At 38.6% G+C, this 25,266-nt stretch overlaps 1 protein-coding gene across 8 annotated transcripts in view; it reads right to left on the bottom strand.

Annotated features, from left to right (window-relative positions):
* Window positions 1–25,266, bottom strand: part of LOC117721623 (pro-neuregulin-1, membrane-bound isoform) — a 200,804-nt gene that overhangs the window by 137,938 nt on the left and 37,600 nt on the right. For 6 of the 8 annotated variants that reach the window (XM_034520431.2, XM_034520428.2, XM_034520430.2 and 3 more), the window contains exons 2-4: window positions 19,400–19,577; window positions 10,272–10,393; window positions 3,073–3,123 (exon numbers count right to left, since the gene is read on the bottom strand). In XM_034520431.2, coding sequence (XP_034376322.1) covers window positions 3,073–3,123; window positions 10,272–10,393; window positions 19,400–19,577 — 351 coding nt within the window. The remainder of the gene's footprint in view (window positions 1–3,072; window positions 3,124–10,271; window positions 10,394–19,399; window positions 19,578–25,266) is intronic. The other 2 variants (XM_076913993.1, XM_076913992.1) reach the window with 1 other exon arrangement.

Consider the following 25,266-nt stretch of genomic DNA (forward strand, 5'->3'; position numbering starts at 1 on the left):
ATAAAACATAAAAATGAAGTGAAGCTTTATTGAGTCATGCCACTTAAAATCTCGAATGTTGCCAGGCTCTAGAGTTGCTTAGAAAAGCTGTGCTAAAAAAGCAGGGCAAAGAGCCAAACAGAAGCATCCCAATAACAAACGGATGCATCCCAATAACAAACAGAAGCATCCCAATAACAAACGGAAGCATCCCAATAACAAACGGATGCACGCATTAGGCAAGGACAACAAAGAGACATCTCTGCTCTTTAAGCACAGAGACTTCTGAAAGAGGTAGAAAAGGAGAGACCCCCTCTGTAAAGACATCCCACAGACCAACTGTGAAGCAAGCTTTGGAGAAATATTTCCTGTAGCAAGCCCACACTACGGGTGGAAGAGATGGTTCTTTCTCTTAGGTATAGGCTTAAAGGTGTAGAAAAATACCACTGCAGCAGAATGGCCAACTTTCACACACTTGGTTAACAAGACTGAAAATATTTTAGGGGAATTTGGATCAGCATAAACATCCTGACCCAGGCAGTGCCAAACGAAGTCCACTGCGGCAGCCGCAAGAGGAGCCAACAGAACATGCTGAACAAGCAAAACGAGTTAGGGACCTACAGGATTTGTTTAAGTAGCAAGGATGGAGAAGGAAAAAAAAAACCAGCATCTTAGAAATGATGGAGCATGAAGAAGACAGAAAAAAAATGAGACTTAAAGATTTTCAACCCTAGGAAATCAGAAAAAAAAAAAAAAAGAAAGAAAGCTTAGTATTGAAGACAGTTGAAAATTGGCAGGTAGAAGAGCATATTCCCATCACCTTTCAGGAAATGCTGGGGACAACCTAACTTCCCACAGAAGCACTATAGAAAATTCAAAGCCTAATTTCCTAACAATGTCTACTGGACTTGATAATGAAGACCTTACACACTGCACAAATGTCTAAGTGACAGGTCACAGAATTTACTTAACTTCATTCCTCCCCCACCCCTTCCTGTCTTCCTTTTTTTCCTGACCCACACTACCCTTTTCTCACAGATTCTGAAGAGTGGTTTTGAAGAAGAGAAATACTAAGAGAGCAAGAATAAGGAGGAAGAAGAAGAGGAGAAAAAGGAGAAGGAGGAGGATCCTGTATAGGGTTTTCTGGACGACTATAGCTTTAAAAAGGTTGACATGGTGAGAAATGCCAACTATACCAAACCAAGAATGGAGTGGGGAGCAGTGCAGAGAATGCTCAGCTCCAGGTACCCTCTCTTCTCCTTTCTGAGATACACAACATAATGTACTTAGCACTTTAATGTTCCTTGTCCGTAAAAGGAGGGAAAATAATGAGTTGTATCATGATTTTGTTAAAATTAGCAAAAGAGTTACAATCGTCATCAATTGAAAGAAACCAGATAAAAGCAAGTTATCACTATAACTCAGAGAGAGAGAGAGAGAGAGAGAGAGAGAGAGAGAGAATGAATTTGAAAGAAAGCAAAAGAAGGGGTATATATCAGAGAGTTTGGAGGGGAAAAGGAAGGAGAAATTTATTTAATTATATTATAATATTAAAATAAATTGAGTTTTCAATCTCAACTGTTCATAAACTTACTACCACCAAATAAAGACTAATTTTTTTTTAATTTCCCAAGGTTCTATTAACCACAAAAAATCATAAAGCTAACTGTACTCCTTACCCCTCATCAAGGACATTTCTCATTGTAATAGATGAGAGACCATTACAGAAAACCACAACCAATCAAAATGCAAAGTTGAGACACTCAGTCCCAATGGAGACATCTACAAAATACTCTCATACCTAAGACTCAGGGAACATTGCAAAACAGGGGGTGGAGAGATGGTAACAGCCAGAGGATCAGAGAGTATGTGGTAATACCGTTTATCCCTGATATGTTAGGGATACTAACATGTTAGGAGCTACACCCATAAGGTCTCACCAACATGACTGCCTTGACGTGAGGTGAACAAGAACAGCAATAGACATGTCAAAGTGGATGGGGAAAGCCCACAAGACCTCAACTCCAAACACCAAGAGTGGGAGATATAGTCTTCCTCAGTGAAAAGTACACCAACTGGTTATCCAAGACAAATGGCCAGCCCCCATACCATGCATACAAGTAACATTATACCAATTGAACAAGTTATATTTAGAAATCATATACATATATGCATCATATACATATATAACAATAATTAATAAAAAATCAGGCCATGCATTTAAAAAAGAGCAAGGAGGTGTATATCAGAGGGTTTGAGGGCAGGGAAAAAAAAAAAGAAATAATTATTTGTAGCATCAAAAATAAAAGAAAAAAATAAATAGTTGAGCACAGTGGTACATGGCTATAACCTAGGTCTAAGGAGACAGAGAAAGAAGGATTCCAAGAGGGATATTAGACTGAGCCACATACACAAAGTTCTGTCTTAAAATCAGCTAAAAACACAGCTGACTAAGTCGCTGCACAAGTAGTTGACAGACTAGTGAATTATGGTTATCTATGGATTTGTAGAGCTGGGTGATATTAGCTCATGTCTTCCCAGAATGCAACTCCCACCAGTAGATGTTACAGGCAAAATGAAAAAAAAAAAAAAAAAAAACAGAACATTACAATAACAGTTTTTGAAAAGTCAAGCTATGGATTTTTGTTGCTGTTGTCTCAAAATGAGTGAAGCAGAACTTGCCAATGGCATCTCAGAGGTTAGACATAACATGTTGGGTCTACCTTCGAAGTGCATAGTCTCATTCCGAGGGGTTGCCCAAGCAACCAAGAGAAGCACCCCCAAAGATAGAAAAAAATCTCATCTTGTACCCCAGATTTCCCTTTAACTTGTCTTAATATCACCAAATAGCACATAGATATGAGCTCTTTCTCTTCTGTTTGTATCTTGAGCAACAATTCAGGCCCACAACAAAGGAGCCATCCTGCCTTAAGTAAAATTCAAGAGGGCAGATGGAAGCTGAGAAAAATACTGGAGCAGAAGACAGGAGTAGCTGAAATTTGGATGCAAGGGAAGTGCTGGTTAGTATGAGGAGCAGCCAGCAGTCAAGCCTGTCATACTGGTTAGTCAAACTTGCCAGGATCTTTTCCTTACCTGAGGACACATAGGCTCTTTCAGTTGAGGCTGGCATGCCAGTGGTAAACTCTGCAAAAAACAAAAGGGGACAGGCGATTATGGGGTAGAGCAGGAGGCTAGGAGCTGGGGCCATCGCCTCCGATCCAACAGCAAATGAGCCCGAGGAAGGACGAGCAGTGCCTGAAGACGTCCAAATAAATAGTTCTCCTTTTGTGGGGGAAGAGCACGAGATGAATTATGCTAAGTAATTATGAGGAACCGTTTGCTCCCCCTGGGGAGAATGAGGAAGAAAGGAGCACTGGAGAGACAGATAGACAGTGGGTTTCTTGGAAAGGAAGAAGAAACGGGGAATCTTGAGCGTCAAAGCCACTGTCATACCAATCCGAGGCGGAATTCCTAACACTGAGGAGTTTTGAAAATTACTGTTGTGTTCAAAAATGAAAGCATGCAATATGCAGTGGTTTGTTTGGTTTTTGTTTTTGTTTTTTTTTTTTAATTTTGTGCAAACTGACAAACAACATCAAGTTCTAGCATAGAATTCTTCAAATTGCCAGAGTTAATCAAGATGGGAGCATTTTCATCAGATACATGCTGGCTACTACATGCTCAGGACAGGGCCTAATCGAGCAGGTACACTCCCCGAAGACATGAAGGATAAGCGTGCATCTGCATCGGAGAGGATGCCATTATCCTGAGAATTGTGAGGCTTATTGAAGAATCTACAGTTGCCTTAAGAATGTAATAAGGGGGCGAGGGGTTGCACTGTCTAAATAGCTCTCAGTGTGTAGTCCTAAAACTAGCTTTCGTTTGTTAGATTTTAATGGTTTTTTTTTTTGAAAGACAGTTTTGTGATACTGGCGCGATAGAAAGGAATAATGATGGAAGCCATCCAACCTTGACCATGTATAAGTAATCAGATGCTGTACATGCTCATCCACCCCAACCAAGACAAAAATAAGCTGAGTCTCTTGTGATGCCAGGTACCACTGGAAAGTCACTACATCTGCCTGAAAATCCTGACAAGCTCATATATGGTATATGTTACCATTTTGCATATAAATCAATACATGCATGGTTCGTTATAGAGTGGGACATGCTCATTCCCAACATGGTGGGACCAGCCTAACAGGAAAGAAGATTGAAGTGACAATATTCCTTCAACTTCTGAAACTTCTCTAGGGACAAAAGAGTTTGAGAAACTAGGATAAAAAAAAAAAAAAAAAAAAAAAAAAAAAGATTCCAGAGTAAAGGTCAAGTATCATGGGTTCAAGTCTCCATGACCAGAAATGTGTCTTTGCTATGCGCAGATGTTAACCTCCTAGCGTAACCTAAGTGTGGACGGTCAATCTTTCTTCGTCAAGGATGCTAAGACTATTCACAGAGTAAGACTGTTTTTGTGACATCTAAGTTTCCTACACCAGTGTTTACACCCACTAGAAATGGCACAAAGTAAAATGGACTTGTATATGAGGATGTAGGACTTCTCTGAAACTTTCTCACGCAGGGGGCAGTAGAGAGAAAGCTCTCAGCCGAACCAAGTGCTGACACCTGTTTCTGAGTCAGCAACAAGTAATTTTATTGATGTGAGCTGTAGAAGATAAAATTGGTCTTCTTTGGAAACATGCAATCTTAAGAGAAACCCTTTTAAAAAAAAAAAAAAAATCCAAGATTCCCTACAGTTGTTCTTCCATAGGCACACCTTGAAGGAGAACAATGCTTTCAAACTGTGCGCCCACACTGGGAGATGCCTCTGAAAGATGCCTCCTTGCTCTGCCCTTCAGGTTGCATCGATGACTTGACCACCACATCGACACTTTGCACTCCCAATGCCTGACAAGGGTTGGGCAAAACCCCAAGCCCAATCCAACATCAAAATTTTCTTCATATTATTTTTGGCAAACCAAGCGATTGTCTATCGTGACCTTCAAAGAAGATTGTAAAAAAAAAAAAAAAAAAAAAAACACAAGAGCCATTCTGAAAGACCTCAGAGCAGAGGACAGGTTGCCCATAGCTTCCGTTGTGATTGAATGCAGCATTAGACAAACATTCATAGAAGCAAATGGTTACAACGGTTATACACGGAAACTACTGAAAATAACCACCTTCCTAAATTAGATATGTATTCTGGAGATCTTGAAACCATCTTTAATGACTGTGGTTTCTGCAAAACATACTTCCTGAATTAATATCGAGGAAATGCAAGCTCGGAGATTAACAAATAACTTATATTTAAAAAAAAAAAACAGTAGATACTTTAAAAAGATCTTTGCTATTAAGAAAAGATAATCTTGTTGATTAATACTACACAGACATCTTTTTTCCCACTGTGTGCAGGAGTCAAGATGTAAAACTAAACAAACAAAACTTGTTTGTTTTTGTTGTGATTGGAATTTTACATCCCACTTACAGATTTAAAAATCTTAAGTGCTACCGTCTCCTTGATTCGTAGCTAAGCAGTGTATTTTAGAATAGTAAATAGGCATGTTACACTTGCAAATGGATACTGGAATGGGTAAATAGTGAAGCTTCAGAATCATCAGAAATTGAACACTGCTGACCAACTCACGCTCAGTAGATATGAGAACATAAACAACAGTGTGGCATTTTTCATGTTTGGATAATTATTTTAATAAATTAAATCCAGTCTCAAATCGCAAAGGCTGATAAATGTTCTCTGGAAAATGATTGCCTAATAAATATGAATACATGCCTTGTTCAAGACTTTGTCATGGGCATAATGAGAACATTAATATTCACTAAAATACACGTGCACACGCACACATACACATATGATGTCGGCACATTTCACATGCTGCGTGATTCTTATTTTCCCTGCACTTCTAAGTCTCTACTACGCCTACAAAAGTTGTGATTAAAAATGATTTTTTAAGTGCGAGCACTTATTTACAGCGGTAAAACATGAACCTAAGAACATCTTTGAGTGTCTGAATTTGATTTGCCCATAATGTATAAGCAGCTGAGAAGTTTTCAAACTAATGAATACTGTAGGGATATTATGCATGATCTGTCATATTCTAATCATATTATTAATGTTTATTAGCTTTTATGAGCACTCTACATAACATAACATATATGGAGAGTGACAAATTAAATGTAAACCTTACTTGACTCCAGACATAGTAGTGCTGCCTTTAACGCCAGCAATTTAGTCCGGAGACAGAGACAAGGAGTTCTCCTTGAATTTCAGGCCAGTCTAGATAGCAAGTTCTAGGACAGCCATGGCTGCACAGTGAGACCCTGTCTTAAAATAAGTAAATACAGAAGTAAAAATAAATAAAACCTATTTGACATTCTTTTCAGTGTGACTCCATGAGCTGCTCACCAAAATTGTATTTCCCACAACACTGTTTGGAAGAGGGGGACAAGGGCTAAGCCTATGACCCACATGAGATAAAATTTTAAAACACTAATTGATTTTCTATTCAAACTTCATTTTTTAAAAAAAAAAAAATCTCTTTTTTTTCTGTTTCACTCATGGAATAGCAATGGCTGAAACTTGATTGTTCCTATGACGGCTTGAATCTGATATTTTTCCTCCTGTTTAAAGGAGAAAACATAAGAAAAGACACAGTTGAGTAGTTTTGTATATGCTCCCATATCACCCTTTGAAAGGATGGCATTACTTAATTAATGTGCAGACAAACTATGTCTGTAGTTCTTGTCTTTGTCCCTTTATTCTAACATTCAAACGTTGTCCTAGGGTTTGTTAGCTTGGAATTAATTGTGAAGTTAGGATATCTTAGAAGAAGAGCAAGCCAAATAACTAGATAAAAAAAGAACCCAGAGTGTATACACTGAGAGAAAAACGTGTGTGGGCTTTTCTCCTGCCAATACACATTTTATAATTCACCACAGGACGTTACAACCTGACATAGTGTTTCTGTGAAAATCAACATTGGGCACCGGCAGGTTGCATAGGTTTACATATGTTTACAGATGCAAATTCTTTTTTTCAATTCCCCAAAGAGGTAGAAAGGCATCAGAAAAGGGCAAAAAGATAAAAAAATTCTTCAAATGTAGCTTAATAGACACGTGATTACACATGTGTCTTTTTTGAGTATTTTGGCAATATTGTCACTAATTCCACTGGAGTAATTGAAAAAAAAAAGGGAAATTCTTAAATTTTTATTATTTAATTTATACCTAGGTGCTGATTTAGATAGCTCTACCTAGCCACACATGGCTGGTGGCTCATTTCCATTGTCTGAGCAGTAGACAAGACATCTGGCCAAGGGGAAACTCTCTGGGTCTATGGCATGGGGTTCCACAATCCCTGCTAATCATGTCCTCGCTAGCCCAAATTTTGCTGGGGCCAAGGACCCCAACACAGAAAAGGAGTTAAGTCTCAAAGGGTATCTTAAAGAGAGTCCAGGAGAAGCATATGGCAAAGTGGGAGCATAAACTGGTTCTTTAGAATTGATAAAGAAACAGAGATGAAAGCACGTAAAGTAAGGGGTATAGGAAATAGTGAGGTCTTTGCCTTCTCATGTTTAAAGCCATCTGAGGCAGTTTAAAGGGAAAAGAAAAAATTGTCATGTGACAACATTGCTGAAAGTCTCTGAGATGCCTGGGTGCAAATCCATCTCCAGAGGCCAAGATCTTCCCTATGGACTCCCCCTCTTTTTGTCTCATGCCATCCCTCTTCCATGCTCTTGTGATTCTGCCTTAACTACCTGTGTGTGCACACAAATTCAGATGGAGAGTGAACCGCTGTGCCCTAGGGAGTAAAAGCAGGTTTATGCTTCATTTCGCTATCTAGTATTTTTTTTGACCCTAAAATGGTTTAATACCCATTCTAAGAATTTCATTTCTTTTCCTTTATAGAAGGAAATATTTTTTATACAATATATTCTGATCAAGTGTTTTCCCTTCCACAGACTCCTCCTAGATAGCTCACACCCTTGGAGAGGGTTCACTGAGGGCAACCTATTATCTCAGGGGCCGCCTTGTTCTGCTCTTGGGATTCTACACTTTCTCACTTCTGGAGTCTTAAGTGTTAAGAGCCCACGATTGAGGAAGTAGCTCACTTGTTTGTCTAGTGCTTGTCTAGCAGGTAACAGGGTCTATTTTGTTTTGTTTTGTTTTGTTTTTGCTTTTAATCTCCAAAACCACTGCATTAACTATGTAAAGTACCATAGGCCCGTGATCTCAACATGTCAGAGGGAGAAACATGAAGATTACAAATAAACATCATCCTCTGTGTAGGAAGTTCAAAGCTTAACCTAATGTGGGTTATAGACACTGTCAGAAAAACAAACAAGCAAAAAAGAAAGTCACCAAAAATGCCCTCTAAAATATTTCCGTGAACTTTTTATTTTTGTCAAGTTAAAAAAAAAAAGAAGAGTCAATACCATAAATGTCTCTAACTTCCATTTCTCAAACATAAAATTTATCAGTGCTATATATTCAAACTTGAGCGCTAGACCAGGAATGGATATTTACTGGATAGCCCTTTATGTAAGAAACATGAAAATAAGTATTATCAAACTTTTACTATCCCAAAATTAACAATAATATAAAAAGACCATATAGATATTTTTACTAGGACTAATACAATGGTAGATTATCACCATTTATTCCTTTAAACCAAAAGCCATGGAATAATCAACATAATCATACTATAAGCAATGATAACACTAACTTTAATTTTATTTTGGTGCATAGTATATATAGTCACAAAATCCAATCTAAATGTGAGAATCATAATTCATAATCACTTATCATATAGACATATTAAAACACAATGGAGAGAACAACTTTCAAAACATTACAAAAAGCTCATCATGTTCTCAAAAAATGACAAATAATTATGTTTTCAAAAATTATGAGCTAAACCAGAGTAAAGAATGAGCTACTGAAATACATGAATCCTTAAATTTTAAATTTTGTGCACCAATTCTATAAGACTCCATGTGGAATGAAGTAATAATAGCCAATGCTCTGATTAACCTGTATTGATTACAAAGCTAAGTGACATTGCACTTGTTCATATACATTTTAAATGGTACTCACACTTTAACTATCATAAGCATGGTTTCTACAACTGGGAATTGAAACTACTTTTCCTGGCTTTTCCTTTACTCCCACTAGAGAAAAGTATCTGAAGTGAAATGTAATAGATTTGATTATGCCACTCTGGGACATTCTGTGGAGGGCCAGAGAAGAAAGAACAGGCACTAACTTGGATTTTTCTGGCTCTGATTCCTAACATCTATTCCATTCAACTTTCCTGACGTATTGTGTCACGTGAGAACCAAGTGACAGAAGCCAACAAATTCTCCTAAGAAATTAACTGTACATTCTTCACTCCTCCTATGATGAACTGCCGTATTGGCCTTTCTGCTTCAATAGACCTTTCTGTTATGATGCACAGGTTTTCATCTCTCCCAAGATGCACAGAAACCAGGATTGGGTTTCCAAAAATGCACAATCATTTAAAGCCACAATACACAAAGTGAGGTTCTTGAAACAGCTCTCGAGAGCTCCAAGGTTTGAAGAAGCATTGCTAGGCTATTATCAGCCCCTAGACATGACCCTCAGAGTTCCTGCTACTGAGTTACAGAAGACACAGCTAGCAGCTGTCACCTTCTGATTTCCTAGGAGACCTGGGGGAGGTTGTTAGTTGGCAGGTAGTACTTCCCACCTCTGAGTCCTTCATTTGTTTAGCAAATCCTTCTTGGAATGGCTCTCAGCTCAGTGAGAAACCATTGCAAAGAAGGATATTTATTGCCTCTAAGGTGTTCTTAATTTCAAAATTAATAGCCCTAAAAGGTCAATGTGTCTAACACTCTATTGGTTTAATGTACTCACTTAAAAATGTATCTTGGAACATCAAAACTTGTCAGGACTTGCATAAAAATAAAGTAGATGCACTCATTCATGTGTTTGTATACATTATACACACACACACATATATATATTATAAATATACTTTTTGTACCTATATATAATATATATACACACATATATAAATGAATATGTATATAATATATATTCTATAACTGTGTAATATACATATATCTGTATCATCACATGAAATTAAGACCTTGACATAGAACACAAAAGATGCCAATAATGTTTGTCTTCCTTTCCCATGTTTCTCTCTTGTTCTTGATAAGATTTCACTTATCTATTTATCACACATCTCCATCCCTCCTGTCGCAGACTGAGAAAACAGAGGGCAGCGGGTGTCTTACCGTTTGACTCAACAATGGTGATGTTGGCAGAGGCACTGTCATTTCCTAACTTGCTGATCACTTTGCACATATACTCTCCAGAGTCAGCCAGGGATGCTTTGTTAATTCGAAGCTCTGACTTCCTGTGAGACAAAGACCAGAGCAGTATAAACGAGTGGCAGAAATCTAGCCTCAGCATCGGTAAAATACATACACTTTTCTGGGTTCAGAATTTTCAAACTCTCCCATCCTACCCTATGCATGCAACATTAAACTATCACTTGCTATCATGTCAGTTTAGATGTATGCTTCAGCCAGACCAAACCTTGCCTCTGAAGTCATAATTTTATCACACAAGTAGATAAAGTTGATCCTTTCAGAATACGCTCGTCATTCTCTGCCACCACACATAGCCAATCATGTTATGCCTTAAAGTTCTTTAAAATTTGCTGGTAAATTTGCTTTCTTCCCTCCCTTGTGTGTATCCTCACCCTGAGAACATATACACAAGTAGCATTACATGGACTGACCAGGTTATAGTCAGGAATATATATGTATATACATACATATATGCATCCTGTAATAATCAATGAAAAAAGGAGGGAGTGAATTTGAAGGAGGGTGGGAAGGAGTAAATAGTGTTTAGGGTTTGGGGGAAGAAAATGTCATAACTAAATTATAATCTTAAATGTTAAAAGAAAAAAAGGTTTAAGAAGAGAAAAAAATGTTTAAAATGTTTTCCTCAAAGCCTAAAAGATTTAATGATATTATCTATGGTACATAAGAATGCTCTGTACTTCTCAGCAGAGTACCATTCAGAAATGTAGTAATTTCCATAGGGTAGATGTATCATCCTAAGAAACAAGAAGAAACAAGAGGTATCATCCCTGAAGATTGCCATTTCCAGGCACAAAGTACCGCACACATTGTTCTTAACACTGGAATAAATGTTCCTGCTACAGCAGTACACTTTTATAGCCCTCTGAACATTAAATCAATATTCACCATTTCTTTAATGTGGATATCATTGTGATGTGTACTTCTGTCTCTTTTACCGTTGCCCATGGCCTGTAATTTAAGCTGTCTATGGGTTACAAAAGCTCAGAGCTAACAGGATTAGCTCAGTGTTTGCAAAGAACTTTATGCTGTGAAAGTTGGGAGCTTCTCACAGTAGCTCAGGCTGGCCTGAAACTCAGTAGAGAAAAGAAATAGCTTGAATAATGTCTTGTCCCAGTGTGGTGGTTTGATTAGGTATGGCCCCTATAGACTCATGTGTTGGGATGCTTGGTCCAAAGGGAGTGGCATTATCAGGAGATATGGTCTCGTAGTATATGTGGCCTTGTTGATGGAGGTGTGTCACCGTGGAGGTGGGCTTTGAGGTTATAAATGCTCAAGTTGGCCAGTGTGACTCAGTCTCCTTCTGCTGCCTGCAGATCAAAACGTAGGATTCGCACCTCCTCCAGCACCATGTCTGCCTGTACATGCCATGCTTTCTGCCATGATGATAATAGACTAAACTTCTGAGATGTAAGCCAGCCCCGATTACATGTTTTCTAAGAGTTGCCTTGGTCATGGTGTCTCTTCACAGCAATAAAACCCAAATTAAGACACCCAGTCTCCCAAGTAATGGGCTTATAGGCATGAGCCACCACTTGAAGCTTACACCAACTGTTAAAGCTTTATTCTAGCTTGGCCTCTGGGAGTCATGCCTTATAGCAAGGACAATGGGGACAAAAGAGGACGGGAGGGGAAGGTGGCAATATTTGCAATTGCTTTCACACTTTGCTGTTTTCTCTATTCTTTATGGTCTTTTTGCCATGTGCTACAATCATCAGGTAGACACCGTGGTTCTAAACTTTATTCTTCCTTCTCTCTAGACTGGAAGGAAGCAGCATTCACAATTCCACAATCACACCTCATGGTCTTCTGTCTCTGATAGGTTATATTTTGCCCCTACATAGGGTATCTTGTGTTTCTACCTTAATGATCTTAGCTGATCTTCAAAGGCCATCTTCAGTGCCAAGCCCCTGGTCAAGCTTTTCATGGTCAGACCATGTAAGTGAAGCTTCTCTTTCCATATCTAGATTCTGGCCACCTCTGTTACCACTGCGATGTACCTTTTTCATTCCAGTTCTCTCACTATGTCTCCTGCCCAGACACAACACATACACTTCAGACAAGACAGTCTATAATCTTAAACTACCTGTGTCTTTAGCACAACACACTGTGCTATTCCTGATATGTCCTCAAGCAATACTGGGTACATATAGGAATGGATCAAGAAGTGTGTGGATGTTGCTGCTTACGTAATCATAGGACCTAACATCCCTAATGCAGACAGCAGGAAGTGGGATGCAATGTAAAAGGGGTAGTGGCAGTTTTAGGTGGTACAGGCCCCAGGCAGCCATGGCCAGGTCAATTCATTGGCTGGAAGGTTACCTCTACTAGCTGTAATGCCCAACAAAACAACAGTAAAATTTACCTGGGTGTGGGTGGGAGTAGAGAACAGGGGAACCTAACAAATGAGATCTAGACTCAAAAACCTTGGAAAATATTAAAGACCCACCCACCTACCCCCTTCAAGCTTCTCAGAACTTTCAATATTACTAAAAGACTCTGATTGTCCAGTAAAATCTCTCAACCTAGCCAATCTCTTTTCTTTCACATAGCATACCCATTCATACTTTTAGAAAATAAGGGTCCACAGAAGAAAATGTCAGAAAGCTTTACTAGTAACAGTTTTGTGTATCAAAGTAACATACCAGCCAGGACTGTTTGGGGAATAACCATGCATTAACCACAGAGGCTATTCAAAGAAACAATTTCCCTAAAGTACCTCTGAAAAGAAACATAAGTAGATGGATTCTTCAGGCTAACAAGAGCTTCTGAAACTATCAAAATGTAACAATAGAACACCACTTCTCACATTCTTCTGACACTGGGCCAGGCTTTAGGATACTCAAATACACATTTTCTAATGGATTATCAACTTCATATATACTTGGCCTATCTGTGATAAGTTTGCTTCGTGGTAGATACTTTAGTGGTAAATACAATGTAATCATAAACATTGTAATAAGATTTTTTTTCAGCTAAAAATACAGCAAAGTTTTTGAAAGAATTTTGATGTTTGCTTTACAAAATAACAGGTGGTAACAACAAATTATGAAGCAGATTAGAAAATATCCTCATTTTCTATATTAGAAGAAGAATTAATTACTAAAATTTAAAAAAACAAAACAAAACAGGGACTTTTTATTTTAAGGCCCAAAATTCTGGAAATCAATTTTCCAAGACTGTACAACAACCAAAAAGCCCCAATCTTCCCAATTTATAAATTTAGGAACAATCTTATCCTGTTATATAAAGACCTCTTTCTTGACCCTGCACAATTTAGTATTTTAACTATTGAACTGGATTGAACTATAAGAAACAAGGCAATTAAATTTCCAGTTGGCATAATCTTTAAAATGATACTTCTAAAATCTAAATTCTTCTAATAGGCCTGGGCCATGCTTCCTGGAAGACAAACCCAAGTAATATAATCAAATGCTATGAAGGACAGAGGGTGTGTGTGTGTGTGTGTGTGTGTGTGTGTACACTCTTCTGTGTTCAGAAAAAAAATATTCCACTAAACAATGGAAAATATGTCTCTTTATATAAGTACTTCTTGGTAGTTTCATACAAGCCTCAGGGGTGCATTTCCAAGCCAGGCATTAGATGTGGCCATTCAATCACTACTGTAGAGACCATCCCTGGTAATCTAGCATAGAGCATCAATGGTCCAATACCAAGTTCAGCTTCATCAAGACATATAACAGATACAATCAGATTCAGAAACTGGCACAGAGATATACAAAAGAAGCAAAGGTTTCTTTAACACCATCCTTTTAAAGAAGCCATTTCTTAAAAACTGAGAAAAGGATGAAGAAAAATCATCTACTCTTGGGTTAAATTCATGCTCAAGCAGAATACAAATCAAGTTGGCTAGAAGTTCCAGTACATTGTGAGCTGGCTGGGTCACAGCTGGAACACTGAAATAAATTTTGTGTGACAGCCAATGAACAATACCATTAACTTGGGGACTTTGGAAGAAGGTGACTATAACTGGAGAGAATCTAGACATCCTAACAAGAGAAAGGATTCTGTTAAAGAAACAAGTCCCACAAGCAAGCGCTTTGGAATGTCACATGGGCAACTATTAAGTAGATCACCTGACTGCTACCTGGAAAAAGAAATGACTTGAGAGTGACCGAGTATCCTATGAAAACTGGGCAGCATAGGGAAAAGAGGGAAAACACAAGGTGGCCTTACAAGGGGGAATTGTGGTGATCCAGAACTAGATAGGGAATCTAGAAAAGAGGTTTTCTCAGGGTAGAGTCAAGACTGGAGATCCATTTGCCAAACAAACCCTTACAAAGGTCTCCATTCATGTAGCTCATGAATGTGTGGATGCGTGTGTGGATGCATGTATGCATCTCTTAAATTCCAATTTAAATGTCAACCTGCTTTCTGTGAGAAGGATGCAGAAGTGAGAGGCACTTCTTACACAATAGGATCAGACACCCATATTGAATGTGGACATAAACCACACAAAATGACTTTCAATGGCCTGCCAAATTGCTTCAATAACTAAGAATGGGACTATATATAAACTTTTATGATATATTGCTCTTTATCCAAAATATGGCCACTGTAAACAATAGAATACCCATCCATCCATCCATCTCTCTGTGTGTGGAGGGATGCTCTTCCCACCACTCATATGTGAAAGCCAGAGGACAACCTGTGGTAGTTGGCTCTCCCCTTCCGCCTTTATATGGGTTCTTGGGGTTGATCACAGGTCAGTAGGCTGGGTTGCAAGCACCTTTTTGCCTCCTGAACCATCTCACCAGCCCCAAGGCAGATTATTTGTAAAAGGATTTTGAATAAGCAAAACCACTTCCAAACCAAATTAAAATATGAGCTGAAATGAAAAGCTGAAGCAAAATGAGGGTCAAATAAACATGTATGAACCAGACAAGAAATACAAGTTTGTCTTTTACAAGGCTAATCCAGAGCAGATATTCCAGTGAGGCCAAATCTGACATGCCAAAAACCTTCATCTACTTTTTTTTGATCCAAATCACCCACCAGGAACAGACAACAGGAAGAGAAGGATAAATAGATACACAACACAGAGTGGTTTCCATCTCTTTCGATTGGTCCCACACGTGGCTTACCAAATCAAACAAACAGCAGTTTAAATGTGAATTTAAACTCACAGGGAGAAAATGCAGGAAAGTTGTTTCTTAAGAGGAGACAGGGTTCAAGGGGGAGGTGAGTTTATACAATGATAGAAACTATATATTGCTGTGAAATCCTTTCATAACACTGAGGGATTAAAGGGAAATTTTGGCTGCCATGTGCAATCTAGATAAAAGAAGGAATAAAGCCTAGACTAAGGACTGAAGGAGTCAACATTTGATATAAACAGACTCCCAGGGAAATCCTACACCTCAAATGAAAATTCCCCTCTGCTTAGCTGTTCACAGTAGAAGATTAAGTTTAAGTCATGTGATCAGATAACCATTGAAACATATTCCTAGTCATGAGGTCTAGGTAACAAGTATTATATATTTTTGAACATGAAAAATAACAAGAGGTTATAGACTGAACTAATGGCAACATGCATATTCTGACTTCATATAACAGTCATAGGTAGGTATGAAATAACATTAACATTAGAGACTGACCTATTTAAATTCTAGGTTTATTTATTAACATTAAAACTAACAGAAAGAAACTGATATAAATTCATTCTTGATGGTGACTGTTTCTTAAACAATGTAATAATAATCATAATGTTCATTCTGCTTGTTTATAGGATAAATAGACTAATTAGCATGTTGCTAATGTTAAATTTAGATTTTTTGTTAGCTACTCCAAAATCTGACAACACTATTTTTAAAGATCTTCAGAAATGACAAGTTGTCTGATTGTGAAAAACAGTCAGCTGATCTTCTAAGCGGCCGCCCACGCTACACAAAGCAGGTCCTATTTTAGCTCAAATGTATGAACTTTGTGTGTGTGTGTGTGTGTGTGTGTGTGTGTGTGTGTGTGCGCGCACCAAGAGTAATTTACATTCGCATGGCTTGAATAAATTTCTCCCCATTTACTTCTCTGCAGCGAGGCTGGAATTAAAGTGAGTGATTTTCTGAACGTTGGCCTTTCTGATGTGGTGGGAAATATATTACTATGTAGACAGTGCTCAGAGCTGTCTGGCCCTATGCAGCCAACATGAACATGCCTTCCTGAATGCTAATGACACATTACATGTTACTCAAGCCGGCAGGCAATTGATTAAGCTGTTAACGGCACACGTGTTCTCTTTAGAAAGACACTTGTGTTTGTCTCCTCACATTTTGGGGTTGGTTTTTTGTTTGTTTTTTTGTTTGTTTGTTTTTCCACCTTATTTACTCAATTTACTAGTCTCTTTCCACATATGAGATGGAGTATACATGCTCTTCAAAAAACTTCTGCTCCCCCATTCAGCCTAAATCAACCTGACCCCTGACTCGTTCCAACAGTGTTTCAGCACACAGTCTGAAATTCCCATGTTTTATTAGGATTAAATCAGATCATCTTTATACAAATTCAAGACTGCCAACGCACAAGGCTGAGCCTATCTGCCTCTTTGATTTGGCTCTGTTGCTGGCATGAAGCCCTTATAAACTCTTAACTACTGCTGCTATAGTTAGGCCAGTTGGAAGCTATGAATGAAAGGCCACCCGCCAGGTGTATATAACTTAATTTGTCCAATTGATGGAATTCGGACAGCAAATCCTGTTCAATCCAGTATCTAATCCAGTTCAATCCAGTAGAATTTTTTGTCTTAACCTCCATAATCATAATTATCTTTTCAACTCTTCCGATGTTTCTCCCTTCTCCATGATTCCGATTTTTTGTTTGTTTGTTTGTTTTTTGAGACAGGGTTTCTCTGTGTAGCCCTGGCTGTCCTGGAACTCACTCTGTAGACCAGGCTGGCCTCGACCTCAGAAATCCACCTGCCTCTACCTCCCAAGTGCTTGGGATTAAAGGCGTGTGCCACCACTGCCCTGCGATTCCTACTTTCAAAGACAGAGTGTAGCATAAGAAATTTTTTTTTTTTTTTAAAATGTTTTTTTCTGAGCTTTTTGCAAGTTCCACAACTCTATGGAAAACATAATACATTTGACCCTCAATTTTTCTTTTCATTTTTTTTTTTCAGTTTGTTTCTAGACAGGATCATGGTATATAGATCAGCTAGCCTCAAACATGTAGTAATCTTGCTAACTCAGCCTTCCAAGTCTGGGGTTACATGTGTGCACTAGGTTTGACTCGTAGTTTTCCAACCTACAAAATTAGCTCCCACACGCCAGCTACACAACTGTTTTTACTGTATGTTGGAATGCTGTTGTTTTTTTTTTTTCTTTTCTTTTTTTTTTTGTTTTTTTTTATTTTATATTTTATTTACATTTAAGAAGCCATCCCCTTTCCACATTTCCCCTCCCTAGAACACCCCTGTCCCATGCCCCCCCTTTCCTTTTTACTTTTATATGATATTTTTAAAATGTTAATCAAAGGATTTATAAATTTGGTAATGCTCAATCAGAAGCGTAACCCAATACCCAACCTAGATATGAAAACTATCTTTGACTGGTGGAGACATGAAGAGGCAGATCTTTTTCTTTTTTTAATGGAGTGGGGATTAGAAAAGCTTTCCCTGTGTCGTCCCCATTGCCCTGGGGACTTAATCCGTAGACCAGTAGACCAGTTTGGTCTTGAGCTCACAATCTGCTTGCCTCTGCCTCCCCGAGAACTGGGATTAAAGGTGTGTGCTAACAACTACCCAAGTACCACTGTTGTTTCTAAGTAACATTATGTCAAAAAAAAATTTTTAGGTGTTTTGATTATTGATATTATTATCTCTGAAATACCAACTCCTGCACAATATGATATGCACCCTCTTGTCTCAACCATTAACATATTCCCAAATCAACAGATCTTGGTGACTTGATTAATAACAAAAGAAAATGGTACAGTTAATAAAGCCATGAGAACTAGGAAAAGGTCCCTAATTATTGTCATCGGAGTAATTAAACAGTTTGCTAACATTCTCCTTAGAGTCATTTTGTTCTGCCTTGTTCATGAGTCTGTGGCACATTTTTGGTTACAGTTTAATGAAATCCAAAGACAGGACAGGGGTTGGTTTCCTCTGCCGTTGCTGTAGTTATCAAACCTGCCTCTTCAGGAGTCTTCTCAGATGTGAGTGAATAAAACCTCTCCGAGATGAGAACCACATTAAAGGAGTCATGTCGATTAATGAAGGCTTAGAAGCAAAAAGAAAAAAAATGTAACAGGTTACTCCCTTCCCTGATTTCCTCAAAATGGATTTGAATCCTTGTGGAAGGAATTTTTAAAGAAGGAAATAGATTAAGAGAAATACTGTTGGGATAGTAGAAGTTGCCTTCACTCAGAGGAGACATCTAACAGAGTCACTGTGGTATCACAACTGTCATGTCCTGCTTCAAACATGGTCATGCTCACGGAGGAAGAAAACATAAGGTCCTTTGCCCCCAGAGATGACTGCATTGACTAAATCTGCTATAATATTGATGAACCTTGATAGAATTGTTAGCTAAAAATTCTTATTATAAAACATAGTTATGTGTGTTGACCCTTTGTTTGAAAAATAGCCGAAACTCAATGCACGACAGCATAAGTCTAGGTAATTGTGGAGCTTTATAATGAGGTTGGCATTTCAGTTGCATTAGACATCAACACTAAAACATCACTTGTTTTATATTAAGGAGACTGAATCTCATGTTCCTTGAATATTGCAGTACCTGCCACTAATCCTTTCTTCTTTCTTTCCTCCCGACCCCATCCAACTTCTTACAGCTTTCTCTTCAAGTCCCCTTTCTTCATCCAAAAGTTGTTAGAATCATAAATTCCCAAGTTCTTTTCTGTCAGATATGACAATCTCTGACTCCACAATCAAAAATCCTTCTACTCATCACATATACTGTAGTACAGTAAATTCACAACGAGGGTCTTCATAATCCTCTGTCCTATGTTGGTCCCATTGCTATTGGCATGGATTCTATTACTAAAGGCACCTTACTTACCCTGGCTTCTTCTGTATCTTGATGTTTTGTGGTTTATTTTTTCGGTTCAGCTCATTCCCGTTCTTGAACCATTTGAATCTGAGTGAGGAATACTCAGAGCTGGTTTCACACCGAAGCACTAGCTTGGAGCCTGCAGCGGACTCCTGGCTTTTCATCTCTTTCAATCTGGGAGGCAACGCTGCAAAGAGAAAGGAGGAAAAGAAGTCGTGATCACCAAGTCTTTCAAACGGAAACATAATGTATGTTGAATGAGCTCCATCAGTTCCCGTTACCAGTTTCACCAACCAAGGCCATATATATGTATATGTGTACGTGTACATGTATATATATATACATACATACATACATATATACATACATGAATTTAAATGAGTGGACCAAAATGGATTCCAACAATTAGAAGAAAAATAAAATGCTCAAATTAAAAATAAATAAATAAATAAATAAACTCAGCATAAAAAGAGGTGGGTATGGGATCTGGATGAAAACCTCATTTCTAAAATCACGTTCTTAGCAGCTACTTCCTTGATTTAATAAAACCAATGCTACAAGAGGCACAGAGCCACGCTTTGTCTTCAGACCACCTTCATGGCCCCATATCATACATTAGCCTAACTCTGTAGGAAGACACAGGGAGTACCACATCCATTTTTCAGTAAATAATTGTTATAAATCACTGACTTGACAGTAAACACTGAGTTAAGGCTATGTTTTTCCTTCTTGGTTCTGACATCTGTAGGCGCTAGCATCAGGCTCGCCTCACTAAGCATCACAGGTGTCTCCCTAACGCTGCTCTCTGCAAGGTTCGAAGTCCTTCAACACCATCACTCCTGATTGGGCCTGTGGCAGCTATCCCAGCATCACTCCTGATGATTGGGCCTGTGGCGGCTATCCCAGAGAGATGGCTGTCCATTCGCACATGATTACCTCCACCACACCCTGGGCACTGCACACACTTAGCATTTTCAAATCTTCAGAACAGAAGCTGTGAATAGCAAAATTATGCTTTCATTTTTTTTTTTTGCAGGATCCTTTACATTATCCTGCAAAGTATACATGTAGTTTAGATTTATACAAAGCCCCCTATGTGCTAGAATATGTATAGATAAAAAATCATATGGTGATGATTATGTCATAAAGCAGCACAAATATGAAAACAGATGACCGAGAAGCTGAGTGACGGCTTGTCATAAGAGCCTACAGGGTATACTTGAGTTTTTATAATAAAACATTTTTAACTAAAGAAGAAAAAGATAGCTTTTTATCTACACACACAAACTTATTTAATGATCAACCAATCCAGAACCCGAGACCTCAATAGCTCATAGTTTCCTGCTGAGTCTTGCAAAGGCCAACAACAAAGTCTACTTCTCTGCTCAGTTCAGGAATTAACAGGAAATCCCAGAAAACAAACCAAGTAAATGAGATTCCGCCTCACTGACCCAGGGCATAATTACTCCCTGGGTAAGGACCGTGAGTCCAGGGACACAATCAAGGTCGCCTTACACAGGAACAGGAAGTGGATACCTTGTCTACTCAGGCTATTTGTTTTTCTACAACTTGGCCCTCATAAGCCAAACCCCAAAACTGTCAGAAGTGAGCCCAGGAATTAAAAGTGGAATTAAAAGCTAAAACCTTTGAATGCTGCAATTTTTTAGCAGTACCCCCTCTAGGTACATACCCCCTCATTTATTTGATGGCTGGTAAAGCAGCAGGAACATACTGTGGCAAACACAGGAGCAAGTTAGGAAACTTACCCAGCTGCACCCAGCTTTCAGTACTTGACAATTACATCTGTCTTGTTTCCCCCTCCAACCAGCAAACATTTTTCTAAATCCTTCCTTCCTTTCTTTCTCCTTCTCTTTCTTTCTCTCTCTCTCCTTCTCCCTCCCTCCTCCTCCTCTTCCTCCTCCTCCTCTTCTTCCTCCTCCTTCTTCTTCTCTCTCTCTCTCTCTCTCTCTCTCTCTCTCTCTCTCTCTCTCTCTCTTTCTCTCTCTCTGACAGTTTCAAAGTAAGACTTGCTTTCACAGAGCTTTTACTGTTGAGATATGGTTCCTGGTGCTGCTTTGGCAGTTTTAAAAACACTAAATTCTAATATTTCTGACAAGCCCCTGTGTTTATCTTCATTAGCTTCTTCAAGGTCATTTTTAATTATCTGACTCTGTTGAAAGGTTTAGAAGAAACCAACAGGAGAGAGCCAAGTGGCATCGAAGAAACTAGTCTGTATATATTAAGAAGAATAAATTGTCGCATGTATGTATCTAAAAGAAAGATTGTATGGTTTGCAGCTGGATTTTAATTTAAAGTTGAAACTCTACCAAAATTCTCAAGGTCTGGTCCCTTGCTTTAATAAACAAAATGTCCCGTGTAGATAGATGCACTTAAACCTAGCAAGTCTGTTTTCTGTCTTCTAACCACTCCAGGTATTTGCTTACTGAATACACACACACACACACACACACACACACACACACACACATACACTGATCTATTTAACAAGGGCTATTCTATAAAATTATTTTAAGCCATTAAAAAAAAGTAAATGTCTTGAACAACTAAAGAAGACTATGAAGCCAAGTTAGACTAAAAGGGGATTAGACATGAGTAATCAATGAAAAGTGGAGTGACTTTTCACTCACTTTTCACTTCGGGGTGTTGCTCCAAAGGACATTATCCGCTCTCTCATTTTGCATTTCTAAGAATTCTATTTGTCCTGTGCATGTTCTCCATGGCATGGATGACCTTTAAGACATAAGGACTTCTACCTTATCAGGGGTCAGTTCTTAAGAAAATGACAATCATCCATAGTGTGAATGGAGAAGCAAAATCATGGTTCACAACAGAGCATGTGACTTCATCCTTGACCCACGAGTACCTTGTTGCTAATGGTAACCACTAGAGAAACTACATTAGGGTTGGAGAGATGGTTTAATAGTTAGGCGCAATTGTTGCTCTTGCAGAGGACCCAGTTGAGTGTCTAGTATATACGTGGTGGCTCACAACTATCTGTACATAATTCCAGTTCCAGAAAATTTGGTGCCTTCTGACATAGTGTATATACATAGTGTGCATATGTATAGCAGGGAAAACATTCAGACTCATAAAATAAGATGAATCTAAAATATAATTTCAAACTCTAAATTACTTCAACAACTACTTTCTAACAGGAATAAACTATAAGCCCTTGGCTGATAGAAAAACTTAGAGTCAAATCTTTAACTAAATATTAGAATTTTGAAACTAAAAACAACAACAAAAAAAATCTTGCTTTTCATTTCTTCTAAGAGTAAATGGCCTGTAAATTTAAAGGCAATTGAAGGCAAACTCAATGTCAAGTTAATGTTTAAAATTTGGGGGTCCAAAGCATCTTAGGCATGATATATTTGGGTCTGGTCTACCACAGCTCATAATTTTGCTTTGTAAGTGTTCCTAAGAAGGTAATAGCACCACACTCTAAAATGATCTAATGACAGAGCTGTTTTTAAGCAGACTCTTCCTAAATTTATTTCTTCTTAAACTTGATTAACATTACAGGAACATATCCACACCCTTAGAAATGCATTGACAGAGACAAACAGTCGAGTAAAAAAAAAAATTCTAAAAGATTACAAACCCAGCTCAGCATAAGCAGGTATGCTAAGAGGATTTTAAAGTCTCCTTCTGCTTCTTTGTTTTCAATAATTGATATGTCACACACTTGGAAAAAAACTGGTGACAGTCACCCACAACATTTAGCTTTCCTCTGGATCATACCAAAAACATAAGGCAATATGTTCATTCATTCCAATAATTTAATCGATAATTAAATATTCATGGTAAAGGCAAAAGTGAATTAGCAAAATAGAAAGAGAACCATTCTTCAAAGACTGGTTCTCAGCCCTCCTAATGCTGAAAACCTTTCAGTTCCTCATGTGGTGATTGGCAGCAATAAAACTATTTCTGTTGTTACTTCATAACTGTAATTTTGCTACTGTTATGAATCACATTGTAAACATTTGTATTTTCCAATGATCTTAAGCTACCCCTGTGAAAGGATCATTAGACACACACCCCCAAAGGGGGTTTCAACCCACTGGTTGAGAATCGCCACTCTAAGGGAACTTGTTTCAGGCTTTCCTCTGCACTTGTTAGATCTGCTCTAAAATTGATCTAATGACAGAGCTGGTTTTAAGCAGACTCTTCCTAAATTTATTTCTTCCTAAACTTGATTAACATTACAGGAACATATCCACACCCTTAGAAATACACTGACAGAGACAAACAGTCGATCATATTAGTAGTGCGTGGTGCTGTTACGGACGGGAAATGTTTAATTAATGTAGAAGTGAGCTACACTACACCTGATAACGTGAGCTGTTTCTTCTATTCCCTGAAGGCCCTCACTGTCAAGAATAAACTTGTATCATTGTGCCCTGCGTTCTTGCAGTTCTTCTGAAGAGCTCTCCATGCTGAACGAATTATATAGGGAATCTGAAAGATACCAACTAGCAACATTTGTTTCAGTTATAGTCCCAAGAAAGTTGACCCTTCATAAAACCTTTACAATGCCTGTCCCCACACAGGTGTGTGTGTCTGATTGAAACTGTGTCCAATTCCCAAATGTCTTAGCTGAAAGAGAGGGTGTCAGGGACCCTGCTCTTGAACAGGTTGGCTGGAAATGTAAGCCTGGGAACTGGAGAAATGAATAGTCAGTAGAGTACCCATCACACAAGCATGGAAACATAAAAGCCAAGCCCAATGGAGCATGCCTGTAATCCCAGTGCTGGAGAGGTGAATACTGTTGACTATATGGCCATCTAGACAAGACAAACTGGGGAGCTTCTGGTTCACTGAAACCCTGTCTCAAACCATAGAGTAGAGAGAGATTATGGAAGACAATAGACCTCCACCTAGGCTACGCATACACGTGTGGGATTAAGGCCCTCTTTGGTTATATTTTGTGGGACAACACTGTCATGTACCACTCATAAGATGTAAAGCCAAATGGGACATTACGAAGTGTACTGTTTTGACTCTGCATTCACTGTGCTCTTCTGAACTTCCCATTCGTGGCTATCACTATTAGAGTGTGTTGACCCGTGTCAGCTAAGACCTTTGTTCTGCACCTTTCACAAAGGTAACTCAGCATCTCTGAGAGTCTGCTCAATGTGCCCAAGCCATCTTCCACAATACAGGAGCACCTACATGTCACTCCCATCCCTCTGCCTTCAGGTCTCTGGTGTTCCACTCCATTGGCTGAGTCCTCTCTACATGGCTTGCTTGCATCTACTCCTGCCTCCCAAAATGAACTGTGCTCTCACATATCCCCAAATGTATCATGAGCATGCAACTCCATCTTCTCTGACCAGTCCTGGTTTAGACATCACATAAGGCAGATGTTTACCATTTTCACCTGCTGGTGAGGGAATGGCAGCTTGTTCTTGCATATGTACAGCTTCTGAAGAACCACTACTGAACTTAGCACATTTCTCTATACGGAGGCACATGTGGTAGTCTTGAAGGAGATGGAAAAAGTGGGGGAAGGGACAGTAGACTGAGAATCAGGAAAGGTCATGTCAATTTCATTCCATAGCAGCTACAGTAATTTTTAAGTTATTATAATGAACTATAAAAACCAAACCATGTCTCCATCTACATCTATAAGAGATTTATAACACTGTACATTTCTCCATGGGGAAAAAAAAAACGGTGTGCGAATTTACAGACAAGAACAATTTTTCATACTCAGAATTGGTGTTATTATTATACTTGTTGCCATTAGCCAGCCTTCCTTCTTTTCTCTACAGCTTGAGACCATGAGCTTTCTGCGTTGCCAACCTGGGATTACAGGTATGTACCAAACAACTCGCTTTACAACTAGAACTGCT

The sequence above is a fragment of the Arvicanthis niloticus genome, chromosome 16 (assembly GCF_011762505.2).
Source record: "Arvicanthis niloticus isolate mArvNil1 chromosome 16, mArvNil1.pat.X, whole genome shotgun sequence".
In the NCBI taxonomy this organism is placed as follows: domain Eukaryota; kingdom Metazoa; phylum Chordata; class Mammalia; order Rodentia; family Muridae; genus Arvicanthis; species Arvicanthis niloticus.